The sequence below is a fragment of the Pelmatolapia mariae genome, linkage group LG14 (genome assembly GCF_036321145.2).
Source record: "Pelmatolapia mariae isolate MD_Pm_ZW linkage group LG14, Pm_UMD_F_2, whole genome shotgun sequence".
NCBI classification, from domain to species: Eukaryota; Metazoa; Chordata; class Actinopteri; order Cichliformes; family Cichlidae; genus Pelmatolapia; species Pelmatolapia mariae.
Window position 1 is genome coordinate 2,077,728 of NC_086239.1, and position 27,730 is coordinate 2,105,457.

Sequence of the window (27,730 nt, forward strand, 5' to 3'; positions counted from 1 at the left end):
TATTAATTAATAGAATAATTTTACTTTCAGTTATTAATTAACTGTAAGCATATAAAGATAATTAGCTAAGTTCAATGGTTTCGGGTCATTAGCAATAGTCAACAAACTAATGGTGGCTACTACTGTTTAGTGTTCAGCAGGACCTGCAAATAGCGTAAATCATCTTTAAATCATCTCTTTACCTTCCCAAGGACTTCACTTTGCACATTGTGAAGCAGGGATTAGTGTAAAATAAGGCTACAGGCTATGGTTTTGGAAATGTGGGTTACAGAAACATAAGCCGACACCTGTCTCTTATGATAAACCTTAGAAATGCAGAAATCCATGTTTCTACGAAGTAAAGGAGAATTTTCCTCCCCTGTCAGATCCAGTGTCCCTCCTCCATCAGTTCACCAGTCCCCACCCCGCCCCTCCCAGTCTGCTCTGCCCTGCTCAGCGTGCAGAGATGCTGTAGATGCGGCAGACTGGAAGGTATTTGGTAGTGGATGCTGCAGCTGGAGAGAGATAACAACATACTGACAGACACCGAGAAGGACAGTCACCCGACAGCAGTCATTGTAAGCTTTTTGTTTGCCCTTTTCTCTCCGTGTCTTTATCTCAAATATCTCATCTTTTCCCTCTGGTGGCTGTTCCTGCTGACAGGCTGCCCCTGTCTGAATCTGTGTTGCACTCTGCTCTTTATATTAAAGCTTACTTAAAATACTTAAAATGTCTTTTTGAACCGGGTTTGTATTGTGTAACATTTAGCTAGAGCATTGTATTTTGAATGGACCTAGCCAAAAATGACAGTTTTATCCTGCTTTATAAAGCTAAGCTGTGTCTGTTAACATAATCAATAGCTAACATTAGTGACACTAAGCAGATTTTGTTCACGTGCTACAACAAAGCCTGTTACAGAAATTTTAGTATATTTAATGATTTGCATCTACAGACAACAAGCTGACGATACCTGTGTATCAGTGGCACATAAGGTGATTTCTTTTCATTGAATAACATATTGTGGTTTATTGATGCCTTACCATGAATTTAAGCTGCATCAGTTTGTACACTGACTCTGCATTTAGAGTCAAACCTGGTCAGAAACATTTGATCATTTAAAGAAAATCAAAACGTATGAAAACACAGTTTATGTATTTTTATTACTCCTGCTTACAATAATTGCAGTTATGCTAAAACGTTGCTCAGCAAGGATGTACTAATCAGGGAAGTAATGCAAACTTGGATACAACTTTCAAAATAAGATGTATATTTTGGTCATTGATGTGTTGCAGCTAAAATCACAGATGGAAGCTAAACACTGACTTGTCTGAATCTGCTACTGAAATGCAAGTACAGAAAGAAAAACTGGTGGAAGAATATTTGAACTCAATCTTAGTGAAATTGCAGCGCTCCTGCAACCCTGAATTGGATAAGCATGAGCTGTTGGGTAAAAACTGAAGTGAAGCCCTGAAAGAAAACAAGTTTCCTTTGAAGTAAATTGATTAGCTGAATTTACTCACATTACAGCAAAGGAAGAAAAAAGAAGATTCATATTCATGTTTTCACTCAAATAATTTCAAGTCCCTACATGTAAAAATTATTAGAGCTTATAAGCCTCTCTGTGCTGTAACTCTGACTGTAGGAATGTACACAAGCTTTCATGATTTTTTTCTCAGCCAAAGCCTTTTCAGTGATTTAGTTCTCATTCTTTCAAAGTCATGGGAGACCATTAGTATTAACATACTTTCTTGGGTTGGAACTTATCCTTATGGTCACTGTTCTCATGTCATGTAAGAGTCAGCCTGTTCTACTATAAGCTTTAGCAGAACAATCCGACCATGTTTAAGTTCCAAAGAGAAATCCTGTTTTTCCAGCAGATGTTAGGATCTGTCATATTTCACAGAGATGCAACACACAGAAAAGCTGTTGTGGCTTTTTTAGTAGTACTCTTTCCTTTCTCTTCGACGACTTGTTCATGTGCAATAATGTGAGCTATCCTTACTGTATAGAAAGTGACATTTTTATCCACTAAATTTTTGACATCTTTAATTGCAAGTCTTAAATTTTTAAAAAAGAGAAATCAGTTCCTTTAATCAGCCCTGGTAGAAAATATGTCTGCTTGTAGGAGACAGGAGCAATAGTACAAGTACTTTGGGATTTCAACCACAGATGGGTGTTACAAAGCTCGTTGGCTCACAACGGACAAGTGTAATGCCATGTATTAAAAGCTTTATTTCTTTTTAATGGGTTCATCTGCTTGTGTGAGATGTGGATAGATTATGAGGCAAACAGATCCACAAACAAATTAAAGCTCCTTGCATAGTCATTTTGTTTTCACAGTTTTTGCCATTTTCAGTTTTACTGCGGTCATTTCTCCATCATTGTTTGATTCAGTTTGTTGTTGTTTTGATTCTCTTTGTCGTCATTTTCAATTTCTTTATGTTTCGAGTCTGTTTATGTGTTTGCACCACTATTTGGTTTTTTGGGTCTCTCTCTCTGTATGTGTGGTTGTAGTGGTGTTCATGGGTGTTGGAAGTGTTGTGTGCTTAAAAACAACCACACACAATTTTTCATGAGGGGAGTTTTCACATGCAAATGTTAGTCATGGGATTCCACAAGGTTCTGTGCTGGGACCTGCACTTTTTACATTACTTCTTACTTCCTTAAACATTATTATTACAGAACACACCAAACGTTGTCATTGCTTTGCATTGCTATGCAGGTGATACCCAGTTGTGTTTATCCATGAAGCCCAATGATAAAAATCAGTTAAACCATCTGTCTGTCTGTTTCCTCTCATGTATGAAAAGTCCGTCTCTGAACCTGCTGTGGCTGCACGTTTCTCACAGTTAAAAGAGTTTTTACTTCTCGCTGTTGCTAAGTCCTTGGTCATCTGATTGTCTCTTTAATATTATAAGTCAAATTATTTTTAGGCAGTTGTTGGTATGATTTGTTTCCCGATACATATAAAAAATCTTTCTCTCCAGTGAGTTTCTCATTGTGTAGGTGTGCTTCACCTGCAGCTCGTAGTTCTCAGTGCAGCAGCACATGAGGCAGTCCTCACCTGCTGAAAGTTCTCATTAGCAGAACAAGGTTCATCAACGCCAACTAGGCAATCCATCATCCCGGGGTCAGAAGGACCAGCACGTGGAGGAAAAACCACTTAGATTTAACCTGCAATCTCAAGGCAACAAAACAACTGAACAGTGATGGGTTTCACACCAGACTACAGTAGACAAGCTCAAAACAAATTCACTGACACTTATTGGAGTGTTATTAAAGATATGAGTTTTCCTACAAAGAAAAGATACTTGTGTACTTTTCACTTATGTATATCATTGATTAGAGACTTTGATTACTATTTTTTCGTGCTCCACACATGCTTTTGAATGGTGAGTCACAAAATTGTCACCTTGAAGCTATAACATATTTTCTCAGGTGGGGCATTCACCAAAGGCTAACAAAGCATGAATAAAGTGGAAAATCCTGAAAGTAGAGTTTTTAGAGAAATGATGTGGTACAGACAGGAGACTCTAAGAAAGGGTTTTGATAATGCATAACTACAGGCATTATCAAATGGAAGATTTTAAGTCTAATCTTAAAAGTAGAGATAGTGTCTGTCTCCTGAATCCAAACTGGAAGCTGGTTCCACAGAAGAGGGGCCTGAAAACTGAAGGCTCTGCCTCCCATTCTACTTTTAAATACTCTAGGAACAACAAGTAAGCCTGCAGTGTGAGAGCGAAGTGCTCTAATAGGGTGATATGGTACTACAAGGTCATTAAGATAAGATGGGGCCTGATTATTTAAGACCTTGTATGGGAAAGATTTTACATTTGATTCTGGATTTAAGACAGTTTCTAATCAGGAGCCAGAGGATTTTGTCATTTTCACTCAGTTTTTGGCAGTGAAGATGATGTTTAAGCACATGCCTTTAATTAAAATGATTCACTTGTTTCCCATCGCTTAAACATCTGGGCAGTAATGGACTTGTCAGGCAGTAGTGTTGAAGGTGTGCTTCATGTATAATTCCTACTCCATTATATGGGAGTCAGTAGCATCCTTAAAGTTGAGATTAGGTTGAGTACTGGCCTCTTCCTGTATGTGTGTTTCTGATGATTAGCTTACTGTGAATGTAGCTGATAGGTACACAAAATCTGTAGATTTGTGTTTTGAGTTCATCTGTGTCGAAGCAGGTAATTGGCATAACGATATCTTCACTTTGATGTCTCCACTTAGCTGTGTGGGCACTTAATTTGATACTAATGGGCCTTTCATCTAACTGTAAGCCTTGGAGTCAGAAAAAAGTGTAACAGCAGTACAGTAGATAATCTAAAGCAGTCTGAACCCAGGTCATGGAGTTCTTTCCTTATCCTCTCTTCCCTCCAAGGACCTTCCCTCTCTCCAGAGCGGTACAGTGCCATCCAAGCTGACTCGTGACACGTTGGCATCCATAACATGTCTCATTTCTCATTTGGACCCTTTGACACCAAGACCTCTGGCTTCTCCCGTGTGCGTGGAAGGCACGTAGAGGAGCAGTTGATTCCCATACGTTACCTCGGTTTGGTGCTTGGTAGTGTGCCTGACTCTGCAGATTTTTTCCCAAGGCAGTAACTACAGCCCCTCCTGCAGATCAAGGAAATAAAAGAAAGTTCATTTTAATCCCCAAGCGGATTAAGAACCCCATGAGTGATTAAATGAGGCTTCTGTCTCAAAAAGGACAAATTACTGTACCACCTCAGACTTGGGAACCATTTTTACAGTGGTCTGTGCAGAACAAAGTAGATTAGACGTATCTCAGTTTCAGTGATCATTAGTCACGTCAGGAGATTGCATATTTCTGCTGCTTAAAGTTCTGCATGGATAGTAGAAGTGGGTTTTGTGTGACGCTGGTCGTGCCTATGCTGTCTTTTCCCAGGAAATGTATAGACGTTTACACTTAATCTAGAGTAATGAACTATTAATCACAAGAAAATCTATTCAGGACATTTCCAACTTAGTTATACTGAATTATCAGTTGTCACTGATTAAATCAATAGCTTGCATTTGCGCTCCTCAAGTAATACTTCAGAGCACAACTGCAATACTTCTACATCTTACTGAAGAAACATACAAGCCATCGACCACAAAACGTGCACTCATGTCTTGTTTTATACTTGGCTTAATGAATGGGAGACAGTCAGAGGCAGCGTTGTACTTCAGGTTTTTGAATGGTGAAATCAAAAACGTTCTGGCTAATGTGAGTACTGGTGTGTTTTAGAATAGCGATGCATTACATACAAAACTGAACAAAGGCAATATCAGTTGGAAATATGAAGCAGTATTCAGTAAAGCATCCAACCCGTCTTAGGAGTAACCCAGGACAGTTTTTTCTCACTGATTTCAGAACTTACACCAAGCCATTGTTCGGTGTCCTACTTCTTAGAATACAGTTGTAAGATTAGCATCAATCTTCTTCATCTAATTTCTGGTAATACAGCAGATAATTTAACAAGTGGTGCTACTGTTGGGTTATTTGTAACACGGAATTAAAATCAGGACAGAAAAACAGTGTTAATTACACAGCGATCTCTATCTGTGTTCAAACAGTCAAACTCACCAGAAAACCAGCAACGCTGTGAGATCGTTTAAAACAGGGGTGCCCAATCCCAGTCCTCGAGAGCTACTGTCCTGCAGCTTTTAGATGCAGCCCTACTCCAACACAGCTGAATCAAATGGTTTGATTGCCTCTTCAGCATGCCATCAAGTTTGGCAAATGCCTGATAACAAGCCATTCATTTGATTCAGGTGTGTCGGAACAAGGATCCATCTAAAAGCTGCAGGACGGTAGCTCTCGAGGACTGGGATTGGGCACCCCTGGTTTAAAACAAGGCAACATAAGCAACCTTTGATTCTGTCTTTAGTGTCAGTGCTTCAGACGGGCTGGGACTTATCACCCAAGCGTGCCACTGATCTGAACTTTGACAACTGAGAAGAAGGTTATTGCACACGGGAGATCTTTACCTTCTGTCAGAAAGCTTTTCTAGTGCGCTAACCCAGCGATCACCAACCTTTTTTGTCCGACAATATTTTCACAGACCGGCCTTTAAGGTGTCGTGGATAAATACCACAAAATAAAACCAGTACCGGTAAAAAAAAAAGAAGAAGATTTGTTCATAACACATGGGAAAAGAACCAGGGAAACCAAGTTAAAGCTAAAAACCCTGAAAACCATAGATTTCACACCCGAGCCTCAACTCTCACGGCCCGGTACCAAACAACTGATACCGGTCCATGGCCCCAGGGTTGGGGACCACTGCGCTAAACCATATGAAGGGGAATCCAATAAAACAAATTTGGTAGTGGAAAAAATGAACGTTACGGTCTTACTGTAATACCTTTCTGGGATAGTGTGGGTATTCCTTGTTGTCCACAGATAACTAATCAAAACTGGGCACTTACTTCAAACTACACAGGAAACCTGTTGTTGACATGATGTGGCTCTCCAAGTACATGTACTACAAAGCAAGTTCAGCATACATATATTTTCTTTTTCTGGATACGGTTTCATTAACATCAGGAATCATGTGGTCACATAAAGGTGTTTATCAACTGGTCACTCAGCCCAGGGTTTCCCAATTAGTTACAATATTCCTAATGTGGTGTTCACATGAAAGGGCGGATTTTTGGCAGAACCTAATTAACCTAACTAATCCCAGTCATAGAAAGGTCTACCAGCAGCCGAGGAGCTGATTTTACAAACTATAATATCAGAAAAATATCGAGAGGTTAAAAACATGATACAGGCTGAAGTCAACACAACTGCACCAGATAAATAAAACTTAACTGAATGTAGCCAACAGGTAAAAAAATAGGGACACAGTTAATTCTAATAATAAATTAATTATGTAGGAAATCAGTAAGTGCTGATTTTGTACACGTAATCTCTCGTCTTCAGCATCACCTCCTTTGGTTACCATGGGGATGAACGCCAGCAAGAAGTGAACTGCCTTTGTTAGACTGAAAACCGAGGGCTAGTACATACCTCATAAGCACCCATTGTTACCAGTTGTGGGTGGTGTTTTTTTCACCAGTCAGTTGCCATGGTGACACCTACTGTAGCAGGAAGAAACCCTCGTATTAGTTTTGGATACTTTGGGAGTCACTGTCTATCTGCAGCATAGTTTTTAGACACTACAGTGTTTCATGAAATTTTGCCTCTGTATAGATGACATGAAAATTTAAAAAAGAATGTTAACACTTGTTGTGATCCAGAACTTGTTGCTGTTACAGATCCTGGGATTATCTTAACTTTAACACAAAGATATAATTCACCATGGGCTGAAATGCATCAAAAGGAAATGATATGATTTATATAAAGCACACAAACCTGCTCATGAAACTTTGAGGAACAACCAGGATGTAATTTATTTTATAACTGATAGTGGAAAGGAAGTGGAATTACAGGCATTTTATACGTGCTGCAGATTGGATCAACATCACTGCCTGGAAGGGCAAGTATTAAAATAATCACCTGACATTTCTAATTTGCATGAGTGTCAATGTTGAGAAGACAGATTTACATCACCTTCTCTTGCTCTTGGCGAAGGCGGTCACACTTTTTCTTCCTCCTCCTCTCCTCTCCCTTAGCTTCCCTGCTTAGCCTCCTGTGTCCTTGTCTAGTCTCGTGTTTTTTGTATTACTTTCCCTGGAACACTCTCTCACAGTCTGTTCTCTAAAACCTAAAAGAGGAATTATGGATTTGATCAACTGGTCTCTGAATGCAATTGACACCCCTTCAACGAGAAGTCTGGGCTTGGGTGAGCCTGAGTGCTGAAGATATCTACCTATTCTGAACCATGATAACAGGGTTCTTGCTGATCAGAGCTGGCTTGGCCCTGGCTTATAGAAGAATTAAGGAAGCGGAACCGGCTGTTCAAACCCCCACAAGGCTGCCCGCTGGGATTGAAACGATGGGAAGAGGCGTGAGTTTCTCGAAATGGGTCATTGAGTGCAGCACGGATAAGATCTTGGAGAACCGCACGGCTGCCGTGAATACTCAGAACAAGACCTCTGAGTGCAAACTGATTACATCTGGAGGGGCTCGCTCGCAATAACACCTCTGAGCGCAAATTGGATCACATCTTGGGAAGCGCACTGCGGTCGTGAGTTCTCAGAACCTGCTCTTTGACCACAAGAATGACAACACCACGGAGCGTAAGTTTGGATAACATCATGGAGAAGCTCACGGCTCTCCAACGGGAGATTGAGAGACCAGTGTTGGACTGTTAGAACAGCTTTGAAATTCTTATGAGTTGTTCGCACTAAAGTAAAAACCATCATCACTTCATGTGGAGACCCCTTCGGCGCCAGCTGCGGTCTCAAGGCTGGAGCTGAACAACAACACCCTGATAACGACTGTGTTTAGACTGTTCTTCCCATTCTATGCAAGGCCACCTGGGTTGGCTGGAAGACTGTTTACTTAGCCTGGCAGGGCGAAGGATGCTGTCTCAGCTGAACTCTGGACACACACACACACACGCCGACATATACACATGCAGATATACACTCATCCCCCCTCCAAACGCCTTAGACGTTTTTTTTTTCATGTGCAGAGGTGTTTTTTTTCTGTTCTCAAACTGATCTCCCTGTTGGAGCTCAGTCTGGGGGGAGTTATTTTTTTCTCCTTATCTTTCCTCGTGTGGTGCATTTTCCATGTTATACCCCTCTGACCTGTCTTCCCCATGTGATGTTTGTGTAATGTATGTATGGTCGGATGGGTAAGACGGAACATTAATTGCAGTCACATTACATAGATCAAAAGACTGAAAGTATTAATAAAATATAAACCTGGGAGATTAATAGATAATACTAATTGTTAGCTGCTACAAATGCAAAATTCATACTGATTGCAAACTATCAGTATCCGCTTGCTGAACCTGAAACATTAATAATATTATTAATAGCATTTTATAACACCGCTCAGGACTAAGGCTTTAATTTCCTTAGAATTAAATTGAATTTCCATGTACTTTATGTAAAATTATAGCATTTACAAAGAAATACTTAGCAGTATTTAACCTAGCAAGTAACATTTATTTATTAGTGCTTTTCAGAGCAAGAAACCACAAATGAATACAGAGATCTCAACAAATAAAGAAATAAAGAAATTACTTGATCAAAGCTTGTGCAAGAATGAACACACACACACACAAACCTGTGAAACAACAAAACTCAAAGCAGAGCCTGAACACACGTTACAGGGTGCAAAAGAGAGGGTGGCGAGCTGTTTCAGAGTTTTGGAGCAAAGTTTTTGGACACACTCTTAGTTTTCAGACGCATGTTTGGGATCAAAAGAACCGTATCTGCAGACCGAGGGCTGGAGTAGATTGATAATATAGGTTAGGGCATCACCTCGTAAGGCCATGAAAGTAAGAACTAAATGCAAATCCAGAATTGAACACATCAGGATTAACAATAAACTGATGAATATTTTTATTTACACTTTGCTTTCTTTCTGCTTTCTTCTTTATGTTCTGACTTCTGTTTTTTTCCCCCATTTTTTGATGATGAATAATGTGAGGAGGAAGAGGAAGACTCCCTGGCCCTGCTCTCTGATCCATATTCAGTTTTTTTTAATTCTCTTGTAGATGATATTCCAGGCTCAGTCATAATTATATCTCTATGCCTAATTAAAAGTAACCCATTCACATAAAGCAAATCTTTATAAATAATGAACATATACAACCTCAGATGTTTGGAATGACACCATCAGAAGAATGCTTCCAGTGCTGTGTTTGTGCCATTTTGTTAAACCCAGTGACTTGTCTTGGTGCGGTGGCATTAGTGGCTGTCACTCCCAGCATGCTCCTTTAACATGCAGGTTTACTATGCATTATGACATAAGTCATGATGTAAACCTAACCAGGTACATTTCTGTGGTATAACATCACTGATTAATTTTTTTACCTGAACCTATCCAGGTAAGCCTTGGTGCCTAAGCACCAATAACGTTTCATGAATTGGTCAGCCTATTTTTAGCTGGTTGCTGGCCTCATAATTCACAGTAGTGTGGATGGGAAACTGAAGCAGTGTGCAAACCAGCTGCTCGCTGGCTCAGCTTCTCTGCTGTTTTGTTGTTTCAGCATTGATAGATAACTCAAGCAAAGCACAAAAACCGCACCTGTAAAATTAGACAGTTGAACCGTGAATGACCTCCCTTCTCCTTTTTATCTCCTCTCTTTCCTCCCCTCACTCCTCCACCCACAGTCTGTGATCTGATATGGATAATAAGGCACTGGAACTTGACTCTGTTAGCCTCCCTATGGAGGAGGTGGTCATATGTAATGGTGACAGCCAGCCTGCTGCTCAACCTCAGCTGCAACAGGAGGTATCCATGCTGACCCACCTGAAGAAGGTTGAGAACCAGATCACCGAGGCACAGCGATTCACCCACCTACCCCGACGCTCAGCTGTTGACCTGGAGTTCCTCAACATCTCCTACACCATTCGGGAGGGACCGTGCTGGAGGAGGAGAGGTAACACACTTCTGACCAATGTTCCCTCTAATTTTTCATGTGTCTGAGCGAACACACAAACTCCCTGAGCGGTCCCTTGGACCACTGTGAGCGACATCAGACGTGTGCACTGTGGTCACGCCAGCATCGAATCCATCCAAGTTACATGGTTTATTAAAATAATCAAATTACAGCATTTACATTTATGTTAGACTACTTTTAATTAACTGCTTTAGCCCACTTACAATGAAAATGTAAAAAAAATCTAGTCATTGACCTGTGTAGTATGTTAAGAAGTAAAAATAACTTGAACTCCAAATTTGAAAACACAACTTTCTTTCTTTCTTTCTTTCTTTCTTTCTTTCTTTCTTTTTTTTTTTTATAAAGCTCTGACTTGTATTATGAGTCTGAGTCTGTGCTGTGGGACAGAGTTCTGTAACTCTCTGTCTGCAAAATACAGTATATAATGACCAATGCTGGGCAATTAACTATATAGTTACTCCTTCAAAAAAGTAACTCAGTTTAGCAAACAACATCGTTTTTTGCAGCTATTTTTATTTTAAATGCAGCCAAGGCGTTTTTTTAAATAAACATTTCAAACTATTTACAGAACAATCAGCTGTTCTGCATCAAATCTGATGCCACACAAATTATTTGTGCCACTCCAAAAAATAATTTCTGTCCACTATGAGATAAAGGAGAACAACAGCCTGATACCTGCAGGCCTGACAACAGGAGATGTATCACTCCTGTAACACCTGTAACATTCAGCAGTCGCCTCCTTGTTCTGACACACACAACAAAACTATTGACTACACTACACACTAACTACACAAGATTTGCGCTAAACGTCTCAAATCTCTCACATCTCAAAACACCGCCGTCACTCCTAAAACTTCCTCCCGTTTCTTAACAACTAGATGCCACGTTGCCATATCATTTTTTGATTGGTCGACATGGTACTTTTTTGGACGAATAGGAAAGGGAGAGGGGGGTTTTGTTTTTGCTGACAGGCGGAGAGCTTTTTTTCTTATAAAACGCCGTTTTTACCGTTTCTTCCCGCAGTAAATATAAACAACGATAGTATTCAGGAAGAAAACCAAACATTGCAGATATTTTTTATCATAACTTTTATCATAATTTAAAAACTGGTATAAAGTCCACACTTTTCCCGTCAGTTGTTCCGTCTGTGCTGCTCACATCTCCAATGGTTGTACACGTTGTCATTAACGTGGCTTCACTCCACATCAGCCACGCCGCTTTGCTAGCTAAAACACTGGTGTCGGCACATAAGGACGCTGTCATAGCCTGTCAACCACGCTGATTAGCTGCGTATATACGAATGTGAATCGCATCATTGGCTGGACTATGGGATAAGGTGGCATCGTTCTAATCCCATACGGGAGCAGCCAGTCACTTACTGACTAACACTGCAGAACAGAATTGTTAAAGTTTTAATTTTAATTTCAATTCAGGTTAGATTTTTTTTTTGTGCGCAACACAGATTTTCTGTGCGCAGAGACCGTGCCAGCAGTGCGCAATTGCACACGTGCGCAGCTTAGAGGGAACATTGCTTCTGACCATCCTTTATATACAGTTTTCCACTTTAACCAGTTTCTAACTGAGTAAAGATACTGTGAAAAGGCAAAATCAAGACACGAGACAGTAGATGTGTGGATGGATGAACCCTAAAATAAACAGCATGTATCTAAAAGTGTTCCCAGAGACAGCGAGCTAGCACAATGCTCAAAAAGTCGAGAACAGTTAGATCACTCATTGTTTCTCAGCGGGCGACATCACTGTAGCTGGACACGGTAGTACTTCTTCAAACTAATAATAAGAAAATTAAATAATAAGAGTGATTTAATGGATGTCAAAAACAAAAATAAACTTGGACCAACATCAGTATCGGTGGGTGTTCACCCAAGTAAAGTCTGTGTTTGGGGAGGGCTTCAGTCGGTGAACGCTCGCCTCCTATTGAATCATTCTCTGTTTCTCCATTCAGTTATTCAGCTTTTGTCACCGTGCTGTGTGTTAAATATTTGCTGCCTTCAGGCTTAAAAGGCGCCTCTGACATAAAGTCTTAGGAAATCTCTGGCCTGTGTCTTCTCTGTTTGCTGTGCAGTGCATTCATGCTGCACAGTAAACGGCAGGGTGCACGTTTCACATTTGATACTGGAGATGTGGAAATAACCGTTTTGCAACACTGACAGAAATGATTAATAAGTGGTTTAAATGTGCACTCAGTCTTTCAGTTTTGGTGGGAGGGTTTCTGAATGTATTGTGTAAGTGGAAACAGTGGCTCGTATGTGATGGCAGCTTATCAGTCATGCTGCAGAGGCATCTATATTATTTAATATATAGAAAACACATAACTGGATTTGGTTGTGTCATAATGGGCTGCTCAGTTGTTTTGTGCATTGTAGTGATGCTCAGGTATACAAATCATTCTCCTTGTCTGTCAGCTTTAAGATGCATGAGGTGCAGTGCAGTCACGGGTATGTCTCCTCACGTTTTTGATGACACTGGCTCAAACACAGCATGCAGTCTACACTCCACATGTTATAAATAACAATGATTTCCTGTAGTTTTGCAGATTCATTTAAACTGTTAATATTTTGTTACCAGCGGTATAGCCTACAATAACACACATCGTGGGTAAATTATGACTCTACATATTCACATTTAGGAGTGTAGTGGAAATCACCAACTGGTCTGCACTGTGATAAATAACCCTCCCTTTATTTGGCCTGGACGTTTATCTGCTTTCTGCAGCTGACAAAAAAATCATTTTTCACTAATATTTCTCTCGTGTGTTTCTTTGTGACTGAATCACCAGTAGATGAAACGGTGACACATTCACTGACAGCAGTCAGTGTGTGCTTCCAGCTACTGTAACCCTGATCTCTATTGATTTTTCTTATTTCCCCGTCACACAGAGGAGGCGAGGCTGATTGTTTCTGACACGCTGCCCTCCCCACGATCCACCCTGTTCACACCACCGATCAATCCACACCATACATCGCTCATAGAGACTAACACACAGATGCTGTGGCTATTACTGCATGTACTTTAGTCAGTACAAATAAAAGGTTATGTGTATTTGATTTTCTTGCATGCACTGCCTTAACTTTTAGATCTGATACTGAATTTATGATCGAATGCAAGATTCCTGAACCAACCTCACTCAAGAACATTTCCACCACCAGTCTTTAACACTCGTACAAAAGTTTGTTGGTCATTTGTCCAGGCAGGTCGTATCTTAATGCACATCTTTCTTCCTCTCTTATGTTCTACATTCATCAGCTCCTTGAAGCCCTCCTTGTATTCCTAAGCAGCCTCTCTTCACGTGTTATTACATTTCCATTTGTATCCTTAATCATCCAAACGAGCTGCACATCTTTTCCAGCCAATGAATACAAGTCCTTCTCTCCTTCGTTGGTGTCCAGCCTTACATATAACCGACAGCAGGTAATTTCCTTTGCCACCTTTGTCTTTGCTGTATGCCTAGCCTCCCAGTACACCTTACTCACCCCCACCCAGAGAGAGAGAGAGAGAGACATTTTCATCCAAAACAAAACAATTCATTTTCTAATCAGTAAGTCAGAGAGTTCATTTTAAGATTGATTATTTTTTCACTTTGAGCTCAAACAGACACAAAACATATGTGTTGTTTAATTAACTTTACTTCTGGGCAATATAAAGAAAAATGCACTCTTTAGACTTATGACAAGCATTACAGAACACATAGATAAGGAATTTTAAGATTACACAGATAACAATTGCTGAAAAGTCAGGGATCGCAAACTCATAACCAGAAATCTGTCTGAATAACAAGACAAAGTCACAGCTTTACTAAGGGAACACGCACTAAAAATGGTGCCTACTACTAGAATACTAGAATAAATTAATAAAATTAGAAAGAAACCAAGGTATATGAAATTCAATTCAATTCAATTTTATTTATACAGCGCCAAATCACAACAACTGTCACCTTAAGACTTGTAAGGTAGGCCCTACAACAATACATGCAGAGCAACAATCATATGACCCCCTATGAGCAAGCACTTTGGCGACAGTGGGAAGGAAAAACTCCCTTTTAACAGGAAGAAACCTCCGGCAGAACCAGGCTCAGGGAGGGGCGGGGCCATCTGCTGTGACTGGTTGGGGTGAGAGAAGGAAGACAGGATAAAGACATGCTGTGGAAGAGAGACAGATTAATAACAAGCATGATTCAATGCAGGTGTATTAACACATAGTGAGTGAAAATGGCTCAAAAACTAGTATGGAGACTCAGAAAGCAGAGAGAAACATATATGAAAGCAAAAACACTCAATACTCACTTCAGCCATAAACTAGAAGACATCGAAGAATTTTTTAAAATTATGAGAGACTTGTATAAGGAACCATAAACAACCACCCTCACCCACAGCATAGTTGGTGCTGGTAAACTTGACATTTACATGTGATTCTGTACATTCTACTGTAATATAACAGCTTACTGTCAAAAGCAAGGGCCAGTTTTTACTGCTCATTTGTACAACAATCTCAGATTCATTATAACTTGGACCTAAAATTAAGCGCCTTGAGGCAACTGTTACTTTAACTTTTTAACCAGCTTTGAATTAAGAGAGCAATGTGTTTGGGGCTGTCAGATTGTGTAGTGGAAAAAGCATTTATCAACCTCTCAGAAAATGTGACCCCAGTGAACCCAGAGTTGGGAGTGTGGGAAGTTTACTGGGGATCATCAGTCATCACCATCCCAAAGTGCAGAGGACATTCATCCACTTTAACCAACCATATTTGTACTGTAAGTGTTGATGCATCTGCCTGCTGAATTTACTGGTCAGTTTTACTGTCAAACATGTATTAATATTATTCCATATGAGCCACTTCTAGTAGAGAATAATGTGCGACTGTAGCTCTGAAGACATTTATGTTATAATCATTGGAAGGTTGGATATTGAACCTCAAATTCAGGATCTTACCTTGTTGTATTAGCTCAAAACATTTCCCCCTGTGTTTACATTTCTTTTAAAATTTTAAGCAGTTCCTATATGTGTTAAATGATGAACAGAGCAGCAGAAAAATAGGATATGTTAGCTAACTGAACAGTTTCATTTCTTGTCCCTGCTTGCCCCTGGTGTTTAGGGAAAGCAGGGATCATCTCATGCCCAGGCTTGTAACACAGTGGGGAACACCTGGCCCCACCAGCTCATATCTCAGTGGAAACCCTTCTATGCATGTTTAATTGAGGACTCAATATTTATGTTATTTAGGCAAGGCAAGGCAAATTTATTTATATAGCACAATTCAACAACAAGGTGATTCAAAGTGCTTTACAGAGACATTAAAAACAAAAACAAATAAAAAGCATGATTTAAAATTGATTAGAAAAAAAAAACAGTAGATAAAATCAGAACAGTAGATAAAATCAGAACAGTAGATAAAATCAGTAGTTAAAATGTAAGTTTTGAAATTTAAGCTTAAAAGTGTGGATTTGGTGTTTTATTCAAATGCAGCTGAGAACAGGTGAGTCTTCAACCTGGATTTAAATAAACTGAGTGTTTCAGCTGATCTGAGGTTTCTGGGAGTTTGTTCCAGATATATGGAGCATAAAAGCTGAATGCAGCTTCTCCGTGTCTGGTTCTGACTCTGGGAACTGATAAAAGACCGGATCCAGATGACCTGAGGGATCTGGAAGGTTCATACTGGGTCAGGAGGTCACTGATGTATTTTGGTCCTAAACCATTCAGAGCTTTATAGACCAGCATCAGAACTTTAAAGTCTATCCTCTGACGGACAGGCAGCCAGTGTAAAGACCTCAGAGCTGGACTGATGTGGTCCACTTTTTTGGTCTTAGTGAGGACTCGAGCAGCAGAGTTCTGAATGAGCTGTAGTTGTCTGACTGATTTTTTAGGTAGACCTGTAAAGATGCTGTTACAGTAATCAAGCCTGCTAAAGATGAATGCATGGACTAGTTTTTCCAGGTCCTGTTGAGACATCAGATCTTTTATCCTTGATATATTCTTGAGGTGATAGTAAGCTGATTTTGTTATTGTCTTAATGTGTTTTTCTAAGTTTAGGTCTGCATCCATCACTACACCCAAATTCCTCGCCTGGTTTGTGGTTTTTAGGTGTATAGATTGAAGTTCTCTGGTGACCTGTAATCGTTTTTCTTTGGCTCCAAAGACTATTACTTCAGTTTTGTTTTTGTTTAGCTGGAGAAAATTGTGGCACAACCAGTCATTAAGTTCCTCAATGCATTTACCAAGAGCCTGTACAGGGCCTCGGTCTCCTGGTGACATTGTGATATATATTTGTGTGTCATCTGCGTAGCTATGATAGTTTATTTTGTTCTTCTTTATAATCTGTGCCAGTGGGAGCATGTAGATGTTAAACAGAAGGGGTCCCAAGATGGAACCTTGGGGAACTCCACATGTGATACTTGTCTGCTCAGATGTGAAGTTACCTATTGATACAAAGTATTTCCTGTTTTCTAAGTATGTTTTGAACCAGTTTAGTACAGTTCCTGAAAGACCTGCCCAGTTCTCCAGTCGTTTGAGTAATATGTTGTGGTCAACAGTATCAAATGCTGCACTGAGATCCAGTAAAACTAAGACTGACATTGTTCCACTGTCTGTATTCAGACATATGTCATTAAACACTTTGGTCAGAGCGGTTTCAGTGCTGTGGTTCTGTCTAAGACCTGACTGGAAGGCATCATAGCAGATATTCTGTGTTAAGAAGTAATTGAGCTGTTGAGAAACTGCTTTTTCAATGATCTTACTTAAAAATGGGAGATTTGAGATCGGCCTGTAGTTATTCATTTGTCTTGTCAAGATTGTCCTTTTTCAGTATAGGTTTAATTACAGCAGTTTTTAGAGGTTCTGGAAACACACCTGACATTAAAGAAAAGTTGACGATCTGTAACAGGTCTGACTCCAAAGTCTTTGAGACCTTTTTGAAAAAACTTGTTGGCAGGACGTCTAAACAGCAAGAGGAGGAGTTCAGTTGGCCTAAGATGTCCTCCAGGTCTTTGCTGTTAATAGAGTGAAACTGTTTGATGGTGTTTAAACAGTTTTTCGGTGGACACAGTACATGTCCTGGATCTGCTGTTGATGTACCAATTACTTGTCTAATCGTTTGGATTTTTTCTGTGAAGAATTTGGCAAAGTCATTGCAGGCCATGGTCGAATGAAGTTCAGCTGCCACTGACACAGGAGGGTTTGTTAGCCTGTCAACTGTAGAAAATAAGACCCGAGCATTATGACTGTTTTTGGTGATGATGTCAGTTGCTGCCACAGTTGCTGTGCATCTACAAACCACTTTGCAACCCACCTCTGCCCCAGGACTGACTTTCATCTGTGTCATATGTGTTGTCACGGACTCCTGCTCTGTTCGGTGATGGGGGCAGTGTTGAGGTCTTTTACTCCAAGTGGCTTTTTTTGGAACTAGTAGCTCCTATTTAACATGAGTATTTGTATTATGCTTACATAACGTTTGTTCTTGTGGAGTAATATAATATCACTGCTCATTCCCATGAATACCCTGTCACTTATTTGCAGGTTTCAAAGCCTTATTAAAGTGCCTGTCAGGAAGGTTCTGCAGCAGAGAGCTTATAGGGATCATGGGGCCATCGGGGGCAGGGAAGTCCACCCTGATGAACATTCTTGCAGGGTACAGGTGAGCAGACTCTCTGATACAGTTATGATGACATAAATGAGGCCTGTGTGATACAAACATAAGGTGTAGTTAATTAGTAAAGTATTTTACTAGCCGGTGTAGGAGTTTGTCTGGGCAGTTGAAATGTTTGGTATCTGTCCTTCGTGCTGCTCAGGGAAACAGGGATGAAGGGTCAGATCCTGGTAAATGGGAAACCCAGGGACCTGAGGACCTTCAGGAAAATGTCCTGCTACATCATGCAGGAAGACATGCTGCTGCCACACCTCACTGCCAGGGAGGCCATGATGGTGAGCCATAAACTTCAACTCAGCCTTGGAGCACATTTTGAAACGTTGCTTTTGCGTAGCATCTGAATCTGGCTTTGTATGCAATCTATTGTCTCTTTGCTCAGGTTTCAGCCAACTTAAAGCTGGATGAAACTATGGATGTGAAGAAGGAACTGGTGAGAGCAGTTTACCATGCACTGTAAACTGAACCAGCCAGTTTACTCATCATGTCCACAAGCAGAAAACTTATTTTATTACTCACCATCTATTTTGTTATGTAGCACCATATTCTTATTCCTACCGAGCATTTTCATGTTTTTTCTCCCTGTTTTGCCCAAACAGGCATTTAGATATAAATATAAAGAAGACATTTTTATTGGTGTTTTGATAATCAGTTAAATCCGGCACTGTGCCTTTCTCTTTTCTCTGTTCAGGTGAACGAGATTCTGACTGCTTTAGGGCTCCTTGACTGCGCCCACACTCGTACCAGCTCACTGTCAGGTGGTCAGTGTAAACGTCTGGCCATCGCCCTCGAACTGGTTAACAATCCTCCAGTCATGTTCTTTGATGAGCCCACCAGGTGAACGGGGAGGAGATGATGTGTTGCCGATTGTATACCTAAATTATATCTTTTTATTATGTGAGATGTGCTTCCATAAAATCACATGCTGATAGTTGACTGCTGGTTCAAAGACTCAGTGAGTGTCAGAACTGGAATACCTGGTTTTAAATCGCACCTCTCTCTCGTCATATTTCTTTATATCAAATGCAGCTGCTGCTTGAGACATTTTCAAATACAGATGAAATGTCAGTACTTTCCTGCATCTTTGTGTGCAGACCTAAGCTTCCGACAGTTTTACACAATAGCTTACTAGATTCAGCACTTCAAAAGGTTGCTGTTAGCATTCCAGCTGTTAGTACAATTTTGGTATCCAGTCTTCCAGCCTCTCAACTAACATTACACATGTTTGTGTTTCGGGTTCTTAGATTTTTCTCATATAAACTTTTATCCAGAGAACCATTCGGTGCATTTCAGCAGCTTCAATAACTTAGAATTTCAACAATTACAGAAATGTAAGAAAAACACTGATGTTATAAACAGCAGCAAGAGCATTAGCTTTAGTTGTCAAACTATTAGCAGTTAGCTGATAGCAACATGAACCAACATGGTAGCAGCTAACCGCTATGGCTAGCCATTATAGTAGCATTTATGTGGGAGCTGCTTCCCTTTAATGTTTATAGACTTATCTAAATTTAACAGACTAACAATTAAAATCATACAGTTATTTTACTTTATGTATTAATTATGCTATTTTTTGCACAGTTTTCCAGTTTTTACATAAAGCCAAGTTTTCTGGTTGTAGGACGGAGCTTAAACAGTGTACATGCTGTATGGTAGTGTATCATTAGTGTGTCCGTTTCCTTTTAAATCTACAGACAACTGAGAAAACATGTTTCCAAAATTATTAAGCTGATACAGTAACGACTGATTTTTTTAATAGAAAAATATCATCCTCAAGCTTTCTCATGTTTAGCTAAACTCTTATGTGACAGAGTGAATCTGCAAGTCATTGTGATTTATCTACTCTTCCGTTTCTTTTAGACCGCTATTCATGGATCTTGTCTCTGTGTTTTAAGTGGCTTAGACAGCGTGTCATGCTACCAGGTGGTGTCCCTAATGCGTTCTCTGGCACAGGGCGGGCGTACCATCATCTGCACTATTCACCAGCCCAGTGCCAAACTGTTTGAGATGTTTGACAAGGTGTGTATCTGCCAATGAAGGAGGAAATAATGGACAGAAGCATAGACTCTGTATTTTGAAACCTCAGCGTAGTGTTTTGGCTGCCACCATGTTGGTATTTGGAGCCAAGTGTCTGAGAACCAGTGGGTGATATCATCCATAGCTATCTCCATCTTTTAATATACACCATTGCCATGTAAAGAAAAATAAGTTGCAGTTCTGTAAGCTTCTGTAGAGGTTGCTTTTTGTCAAACCTGAATGTTTTTGCTCCACAGCTTTACATCCTCAGTCAGGGACAGTGCATCTACAAAGGCACCGTCCCTTACCTCATACCCTATCTGAAGACGCTCGGCCTCTACTGTCCTACCTACCACAACCCTGCAGACTTCAGTATGTTCACCTTACAGTACCTGTTATTGCTAGTTCATGTTCCCCAACCTTTCTGCATGATAGCAGCATTTCCAGGAAGTTCATTCTGTTCACATCTTTCTGCTTTTGCTTGTGATTCAGTCATTGAAGTGGCATCAGGAGAATATGGAGACCTGAACCCGGTGCTGTTTGAAGCAGTCCAAGGTGGAATGTGTGCTTTAGAGGAGAAGAATCAATCAGTCTGTGCAACAATCTGCCCCGTTGTAAGTAACAGATGCTATTCCACACGTGGGAGAGTGTGCTGCAGAGAAGTTACAGTGACAGCAGTGGCATCGAGCAAGGAAGAAACTTGCTAGGACATATTGCCCTGCCAAGACGACCACTATAGAGTCTCTGTACGCTCTTCTTGTCAATCTTTTTGTTTTATTGATTTATTTTATTACTCACAGTATTATCAGCGAGGGTATTTTGCTGGAGCAGACAGGAGGTGAAGCCAGGAAAGGGACAGAGAGAGAACAGAAGGAGCAGGGGGAACAAAGGTCTAGTCAACAGACATGCTGGGACTCCAACTGCTGCATCTGCATCAAAACACACTCAAACAAAAAAAAAGAAAAAAAAAGGGAGGTACACAAACAAAGGTACAATTCTGAGATTTTGAAACATATGTGTAAATGAGGGTGATAGTGCCAGAGACGGGCAGGGAGAGACTCAGGATATTCGGGCCATCTGCAGCCCCCCGAAGAGTCTGAAGGCACTCTTGGGGGGGCTCCTGAAGGCTGAAAGGCAGCAACAACCAGTGGGGAGCGGCATGGAGGTGCTATAACAATCTAGAAGACAGATTCCCCCAGATCATAAATAAAATTAGCCTGATCTACAAGTCCCTGATCTCTTCCACCCAGTCCTCCACAGCAGAACCACATGCTCCACTAAAAGTTGCTCCATAAAACCAGAGAATAAAAGTGCCGCTTGTTCAGGAAGGAGAGGATTATTTGCAACAGAGTTTAAAGAACCATGTTGACCATTATCTGAGTGGGGTGCATTAGGTGCAATTTGCTCCTGCAGTACCTGTTACTAGACGAGAAACTCCTGGAGCTCAGTGGTCATGACTGAAACGAGGGTGATTGAGTGCAATAAACACAGGTACTTCTTCTCCAGGATGACCAGAAAACATGCAGCACCAATGCTCAGCAGATCTCTCAGTGTTTGTACTGCTGTTTTAAAATTACATTTAAAATTAAATCAAACTCCTCTGAACCATTGCTGTGCCCTGCCAACCACAAGAATGTGGCCCCGCCCCACTGCATCAAGGCATTCGCCATTTAGTCTATGATTGATTTACAGTCCTCTCACATTAACAGTTTAGCTTAGGTGTGTCCATTTCTGTTTCTCTGGATGAGGCTGTAAATCTTGAGTCCAGCCAATGATTGTGTTGCTTCCTAAACTCAGAACCAAGCAGGAAACAATTACCCAAACTGAGACCTGTCGTCACGGCTGGCGGGGTGAGCCGTGTGGTGTATAGAGAAAAGGATCCAAAATGCAGGTACTGGCTGGGGTGCGAGTGAGTGTTTATTTACAGAAGTGACAAAGTGACAAAAACATGAAGAGCAGAGCGGGGAGAAAAACAAACCTAAACTGGGGAAAACTAAAGAGCTAACCAGAAACCAAACACTCACGGGAGGAGGGGCAAAATGCACAGAGAAGGATGGCAGAGAGACGCAGAATGAACACCGGGTTACACAGAGTAGTGAAGACTGACACGGAGAAACACAGACGACGCGACAGAGAGCACAGGAAAACACAGGGCTTAAATACACGGGGAGTAATCAGGGAATGGGCAACAGGAGGGAGACACAGCTGGGAGAAATTAGGCTAACGAGACAGGAGAGAGGTAAAACTGAACACACTGACATGAGACATGAACTTTCAGAATAAAACAGGAAACTAACAGACACAGAGAACCAGACAGGACACTGAACTTGACAGGCAGACTCATGAGCCGACACAATAACACCATGGACAGACAGAGGGAACACAGGCAGGCATGAAACAAAAACACTAACACATAGCAAACCTAAACAAAAGACAAAACAGAATAAACGAGAACAAAGAATAATATAAAGAAACACAAAACACCGAGTCCTCAGACACCGGACCATGACACCTGTCATACTAGAAAAATAAGGGCTGGCAGGAAATGGATAGATCTTAGCTAACTATAAAAACCAAGAACTACCAAAGCCTGCAGAGACCTCAAAAGTCCCAACAGAAGAACACAGTGTTCAGCTGATATGGCACTGTCTGCCATAGGGCAGGAAGCAGGGTACACTCAGCAAGACAGACAACCATTTACGCCTGTGGACAACCTAGAATCACCAGTTTAACCTAATTCCAGCAACTGTACCTGGAGAGAATCCACAGAGACACAAAGAGAACATGCAAACTGCCCACAGGAAGGCCAGACAGTGGATTCAGACTCGGGACCTTCTTGTTGTGAGACGACGGTGCTAATCACCAGGCCACTATGCTAGCTGTGTCAATAAAGACAAACTGACAGCAGGAAGTAGAACCAATATGTTCTGGCAATACCAGAAACCCATAAAAATGGTCTGTTGCTCTATTTTTACCCAGTTGATTCAGCTCTGACTGCAGAATGCTTTGTGTTGAGTTGACGATGATCATTTCTTCCATTTTTCCAGGATGCCAGGCACATAGAAAGCCACACTTTTGCCACAAGTACGCTAACACAGTTCTGCATCCTCTTCAAGAGAACCTTCATAACTGTATGTCGAGACCAGGTGGGTGGAAGGATCGCTTCAATAATCACAGCTGTCACGAACAGATCAGATGTGCTCTTACCTGAAATGAGCCTGATCGTGGATGTTTTCTTTCGCCGCTGTCGTCCATTCTCAGGTTCTGACCCACCTCAGAGTCATATCCCACATCTGCATAGGTGTGTTAATAGGTTTGCTCTATCTCAACATTGGCAATGATGCCAGCAGGGTGTTTAACAACACTGGATTTCTCTTCTTCTCTATGCTCTTCCTCATGTTTGGAGCACTCATGCCTACTGTGTTGACCTGTGAGTATGATCGAGAGGTTATGGACTTCCTCCCCTGTTGATACTATTATGATAAATCTCATAAATGTATGGCTTTATATTGATTTGTGTATGTAAACATTTTGGGCTTTTGGCAGTTCCTCTGGAGATGTCTGTGTTCCTGAGGGAGCATCTGAACTACTGGTACAGCCTGAAAGCCTACTACCTGGCCAAGACCATGGCTGATATTCCCTTCCAGGTGAGCTGGCAGTGCTGTGATTGGATTGGTGGGTTTACTCACTGAGGGCCTGAGTGCTGACAAACAGCAAAATATATCCACTTAGCTTCACAACACTGTACTCTAGTGTTAGCAGATGGTGCTTGCAGGTTGTAGGAGCAGATTAGCCTGCCAACATTATTGTTGTGTCTCATCATGTCAAAGAAGTCACCCAAGTGTCTGTTATTGGTTACACTGTAGAGAGGCAGATTCAAATGTTCTCAGATGTAATGCGTGGGCGTTATCATGGATTGAAATGGAAATGGAGGTAAATGTCACAGTGATTTGGAAAGCTACTTTTGATCCTGCTGATCATCATTGTCATTGAGTACAACCTTAATTTGTATTAAATCCATCAACATTTATATCTATTAAATAAACCATTGTGCAGTACTCCAGTCATTGTGATTGGCTGGCACAGGAGCTGAGGGCTCTGTGTTTGGATGCGACTGTAGCTGCAGCACACTTTAACACCTGTGATAGGGTATCCTTGCTGTTCCTCTACTAAACATCAGTTAATGAAAGTGTTATTTTAGGTGATCTGCCCCATCATGTACTGCAGCATAGTGTACTGGATGACAGAGCAGCCTCCTGAGGCAAGTCGCTACCTGCTCTTCATAGCCCTGTCCACCTGCACTGCCCTGGTAGCCCAGTCTCTTGGGCTGTTGGTTGGTGCTGCATCCACCTCACTACAGGTAGTGCATGTTTGCATTGTTTAATACACATTTTCTTGGCTGATGTAATATGTAACACGATGTATATCCTCTGCACCTCCCAGGTAGCCACATTTGTAGGGCCTGTTACAGCTGTCCCTGTGCTGCTGTTCTCTGGATTCTTTGTCAACTTTGACACAATTCCCAAGTATCTGCAGTGGAGCTCCTATGTTTCCTATGTCAGGTGAGTGTCGCTGGGAGGAACATCACAGCTGCAGGTTCAGTCGGGTCCACAGGGTTTTGAGGAATGACACATTGCTTTTCTGTCTGTACACCATCACAGCACATTTTACATCAAGCATTTAAGAAAGATTGAAGTGCAGACTTTCAGCTTTAATCATAAAATTGCAAAACTATGTTTTCTTGCCCCAAAAATTATGAAGTTAACAGTATTTGAGTTTGGGTGATTAATATATGATTTGTGAATGTTTTATTTCTTTAGCAGCTGCCAAAACCTGGAAGACTTGGTATCTTAAGTGTTTTGCTTAGTTTGGTCACTTTCAGTCATTCATGTTAACTTAAGACAGGAATGTCAATCTCATATGGATAAAAAACCACACTCATAAAAATATAAACAATCTGCAACACAAAGCTTGCTGCTGCAGAATCGAGTGAAGCACCAGCTGCTGCCCTCCAGCACAAAATGCTTGAGCCTACTGTAATAAGTGGAGATTAGTGGACAAATAACTAATGGTAAAACACTGTTAACACATTTACATCTGGTTCTGTGCAGAGTCATGGTGACTCCGTTTGTGCTTTTTGGTTATTAATGTGCTTCGTTTCAGTTAGTTTCTGGTTATGTTTCAGTGATTTCTAGTTCTTAGGTTTTGTTCCTGTGCCTCCTGTGTTTAGTGTGTCATGTCTCTAGTGTAGGTTTGGTTCTGTTTCCCATGTTTCTGCCTCTGTTCCTTATGTTCTGTCAGTCTGCATCTCTGGCTTCCTGTTTTATTGTGATAGTTCCGTGTCCCGTGTGAGTCTATTCTGTTTTGCTTCCTCTGTCTCGTCGTGTCTGATTAGGTTCAGCTGTGTCATCCTTCTGTCGTGTATTTCCGTCGTTACCCTCTGTGTTCTGCTTTCTTACCCATCGGTTCGTCTGCTTATCATCCACTGCTAACCTCCCATGTCTCAGGTATTCATTATTTCCTAGTATTTCTGGTTTTTGTGTATTTCGTTTTCCCGGTTTAGGTTTTTGTGATTAGTTTCTCATTTTCTGTTTTTTTTTGTATTTGGTTCATGTTCTGTTTTTCGGCCTCAATAAAAGGCACGCCATTTGTTAAAATCCAGTTCCGTTTCCACGTTTCGTGCATTTGGGTCCACTCCACAGGGTCTACCTGCGCTGACCGTGACACTTAGATTATAAAGTAGTTTAAAAATACTCTGACTGATCCTTTCAAGCATTTTTTGTCCAGAAGTTATTCATAGGATGCTAACTATTTGTAAGATGTATTCAAATCCTCGATGGCTGGGCCTGATTACCAAAGTCATCAGCATTTATTACAGAAACAGTAAGCAATATTTGAGCTATTGTGACTGGGCTGTTTACAGATAAGACTTTGTCTCTCTCGTAGGTATGGCTTTGAAGGGGTCCTCCTGTCTATCTATGGGATGAACCGCACAGAGCTGGAGTGTCCAGGGCCGGTGTGTAAGTTCCAACAGCCTGAAGAGGTTCTGCAGCTGCTAGATGTGGAGGATGCAAAGCTCTATGTAGATTTTATTGTCCTGGGAAGTTTCTTCATCATCCTACGTCTGGCCACTTACCTTGTCCTCCGCTACAAGGTCAAGTCAGAGCGATAGATTCTCTTCAGCTCATCTCCAAAACACACAACCCCCCCTAGACTCTGGACTCTTTCCTGTGCAGAGAGAACCTGTCACGTCATGTGGGAGTTTGTTTCATTTCATTTTACATGTTGCTGCTAAATGGACAGAACAAATTCTGGTTGTGTTCTCCTGCCAGCTGGTGACAGTCCTTTAAACCACTATACAGCTGTTTTACCTCATCAAGAACTAATGGGTGTGCACAAAGCCACGTCACAGAGACTGAGCCACATTCAGCTACACGTGCTGTACGTTTTATAACTTAGAGAAGTTTTTAGAGCCAAGCAGATGGGACTCAGTAGCAGAACTGACATCTTGCTTTAGTCCACACTGTGCTGCTGCTCTGGCAGAGAAAATCTCTGGTCCAGGATACTCACCCCTTACAAAATTCAAATGCAAAAAGAGTGTTTACTTTTGTAAGCCAAAAAAATGAAGTTGCACTAAAGATGTTTGATAATGTGCCTGAAAGAGTGAAAAAGCAACAATCACGGGGTCTTTGTGTCACTGAAAGAGAGAGTGGATTTGGGCCGTAGCCCTAAAAACATTAACTTCTCAAAGCTGTTGTTTTTATCATATTGATAGTTGTAAATTAAGCTTTGCTATGATCGCCTGAAGAAATTTGATATTTTTTGTACTTCCACATTATAATCATGAATCTAAATAAATCTGTTAGTTATGATCACGAGGACAAGCCTTAATCATATTCCACTATGTTTTATTATCTTTAGTATTCTATGCATATGCAGTTCAGTTAGAGCCAAGCAGATGGGACTCAGGAGCAGAACTGACATCTTGCTTTAGTCCACACTGTGCTGCTGCTCTGGCAGAGTATATCTCTGGTCCAGGATACTCACCCCTTACAAAATTCATTATTGTATTTAAGCTACATAGGTGAGTTACTGTACTGTCGTTACTGTTTTTGTGTCCGCTCTACGTCCAGCAGTGCCACTGATCTTGGTGCTATCTCACATTTCATTTTAATTACATGTTTTTAAAAAAGCAGATGTTGGGACTGCACATTACAGCATACTGAGCGACCAATGACTGCTAATGAATCTGCACGTGTCTTCATATTTTTTACATTGTGTTCTGTTTTTGTAGGGGTTTTTTTGTGTGTCTGTGTGCATGTTATAACCACTTGTATGTTTATTAATCCATTCCATGTTGAAACACATAACAGCCAAAAGTTCTGTACAGCTATGTAAACTTCCAATAAACACTGATATGACAGGTGCTTTGTCTAATTAATAACAAAACATGAAATATCCAATCAAAATTCCAAGAAATAAGATTTAAGATTCTGCATTTAAAGTGTCAACAGTGGCTAAGGACAATCCACAGAAAGATCTGGATG

At 40.9% G+C, this 27,730-nt stretch overlaps 1 protein-coding gene across 1 annotated transcript; it reads left to right on the top strand.

Annotated features, from left to right (window-relative positions):
• Positions 1–461: 461 nt before the first annotated feature.
• On the top strand, positions 462–27,590 carry LOC134640965 (ATP-binding cassette sub-family G member 4-like). Its single transcript, XM_063493097.1, has 15 exons — positions 462–557; positions 10,225–10,493; positions 18,041–18,158; positions 18,313–18,445; positions 18,550–18,600; positions 18,859–19,004; positions 20,063–20,186; positions 20,441–20,555; positions 20,676–20,797; positions 23,231–23,329; positions 23,445–23,613; positions 23,730–23,830; positions 24,385–24,543; positions 24,627–24,745; positions 26,130–27,590. The coding sequence occupies exons 2-15, from the start codon at positions 10,238–10,240 to the stop codon at positions 26,353–26,355; spliced, it is 1,938 nt and encodes a 645-aa protein (XP_063349167.1). The 5' UTR covers positions 462–557; positions 10,225–10,237; the 3' UTR covers positions 26,356–27,590.
• Positions 27,591–27,730: the final 140 nt, after the last annotated feature.

What these genes read in the sequence shown, in the direction of transcription:
- LOC134640965 (XM_063493097.1), top strand. Translation starts at nt 10,238, where the DNA reads ATGGATAATAAGGCACTGGAACTTGACTCTGTTAGCCTCCCTATGGAG. An exon ending in CATGCCTACTGTGTTGACCT is followed by an intron (nt 23,614 to 23,729) that starts GTGAGTATGATC and finishes GGCTTTTGGCAG; the next exon opens with TTCCTCTGGAGATGTCTGTG. An exon ending in TGGCTGATATTCCCTTCCAG is followed by an intron (nt 23,831 to 24,384) that starts GTGAGCTGGCAG and finishes GTGTTATTTTAG; the next exon opens with GTGATCTGCCCCATCATGTA.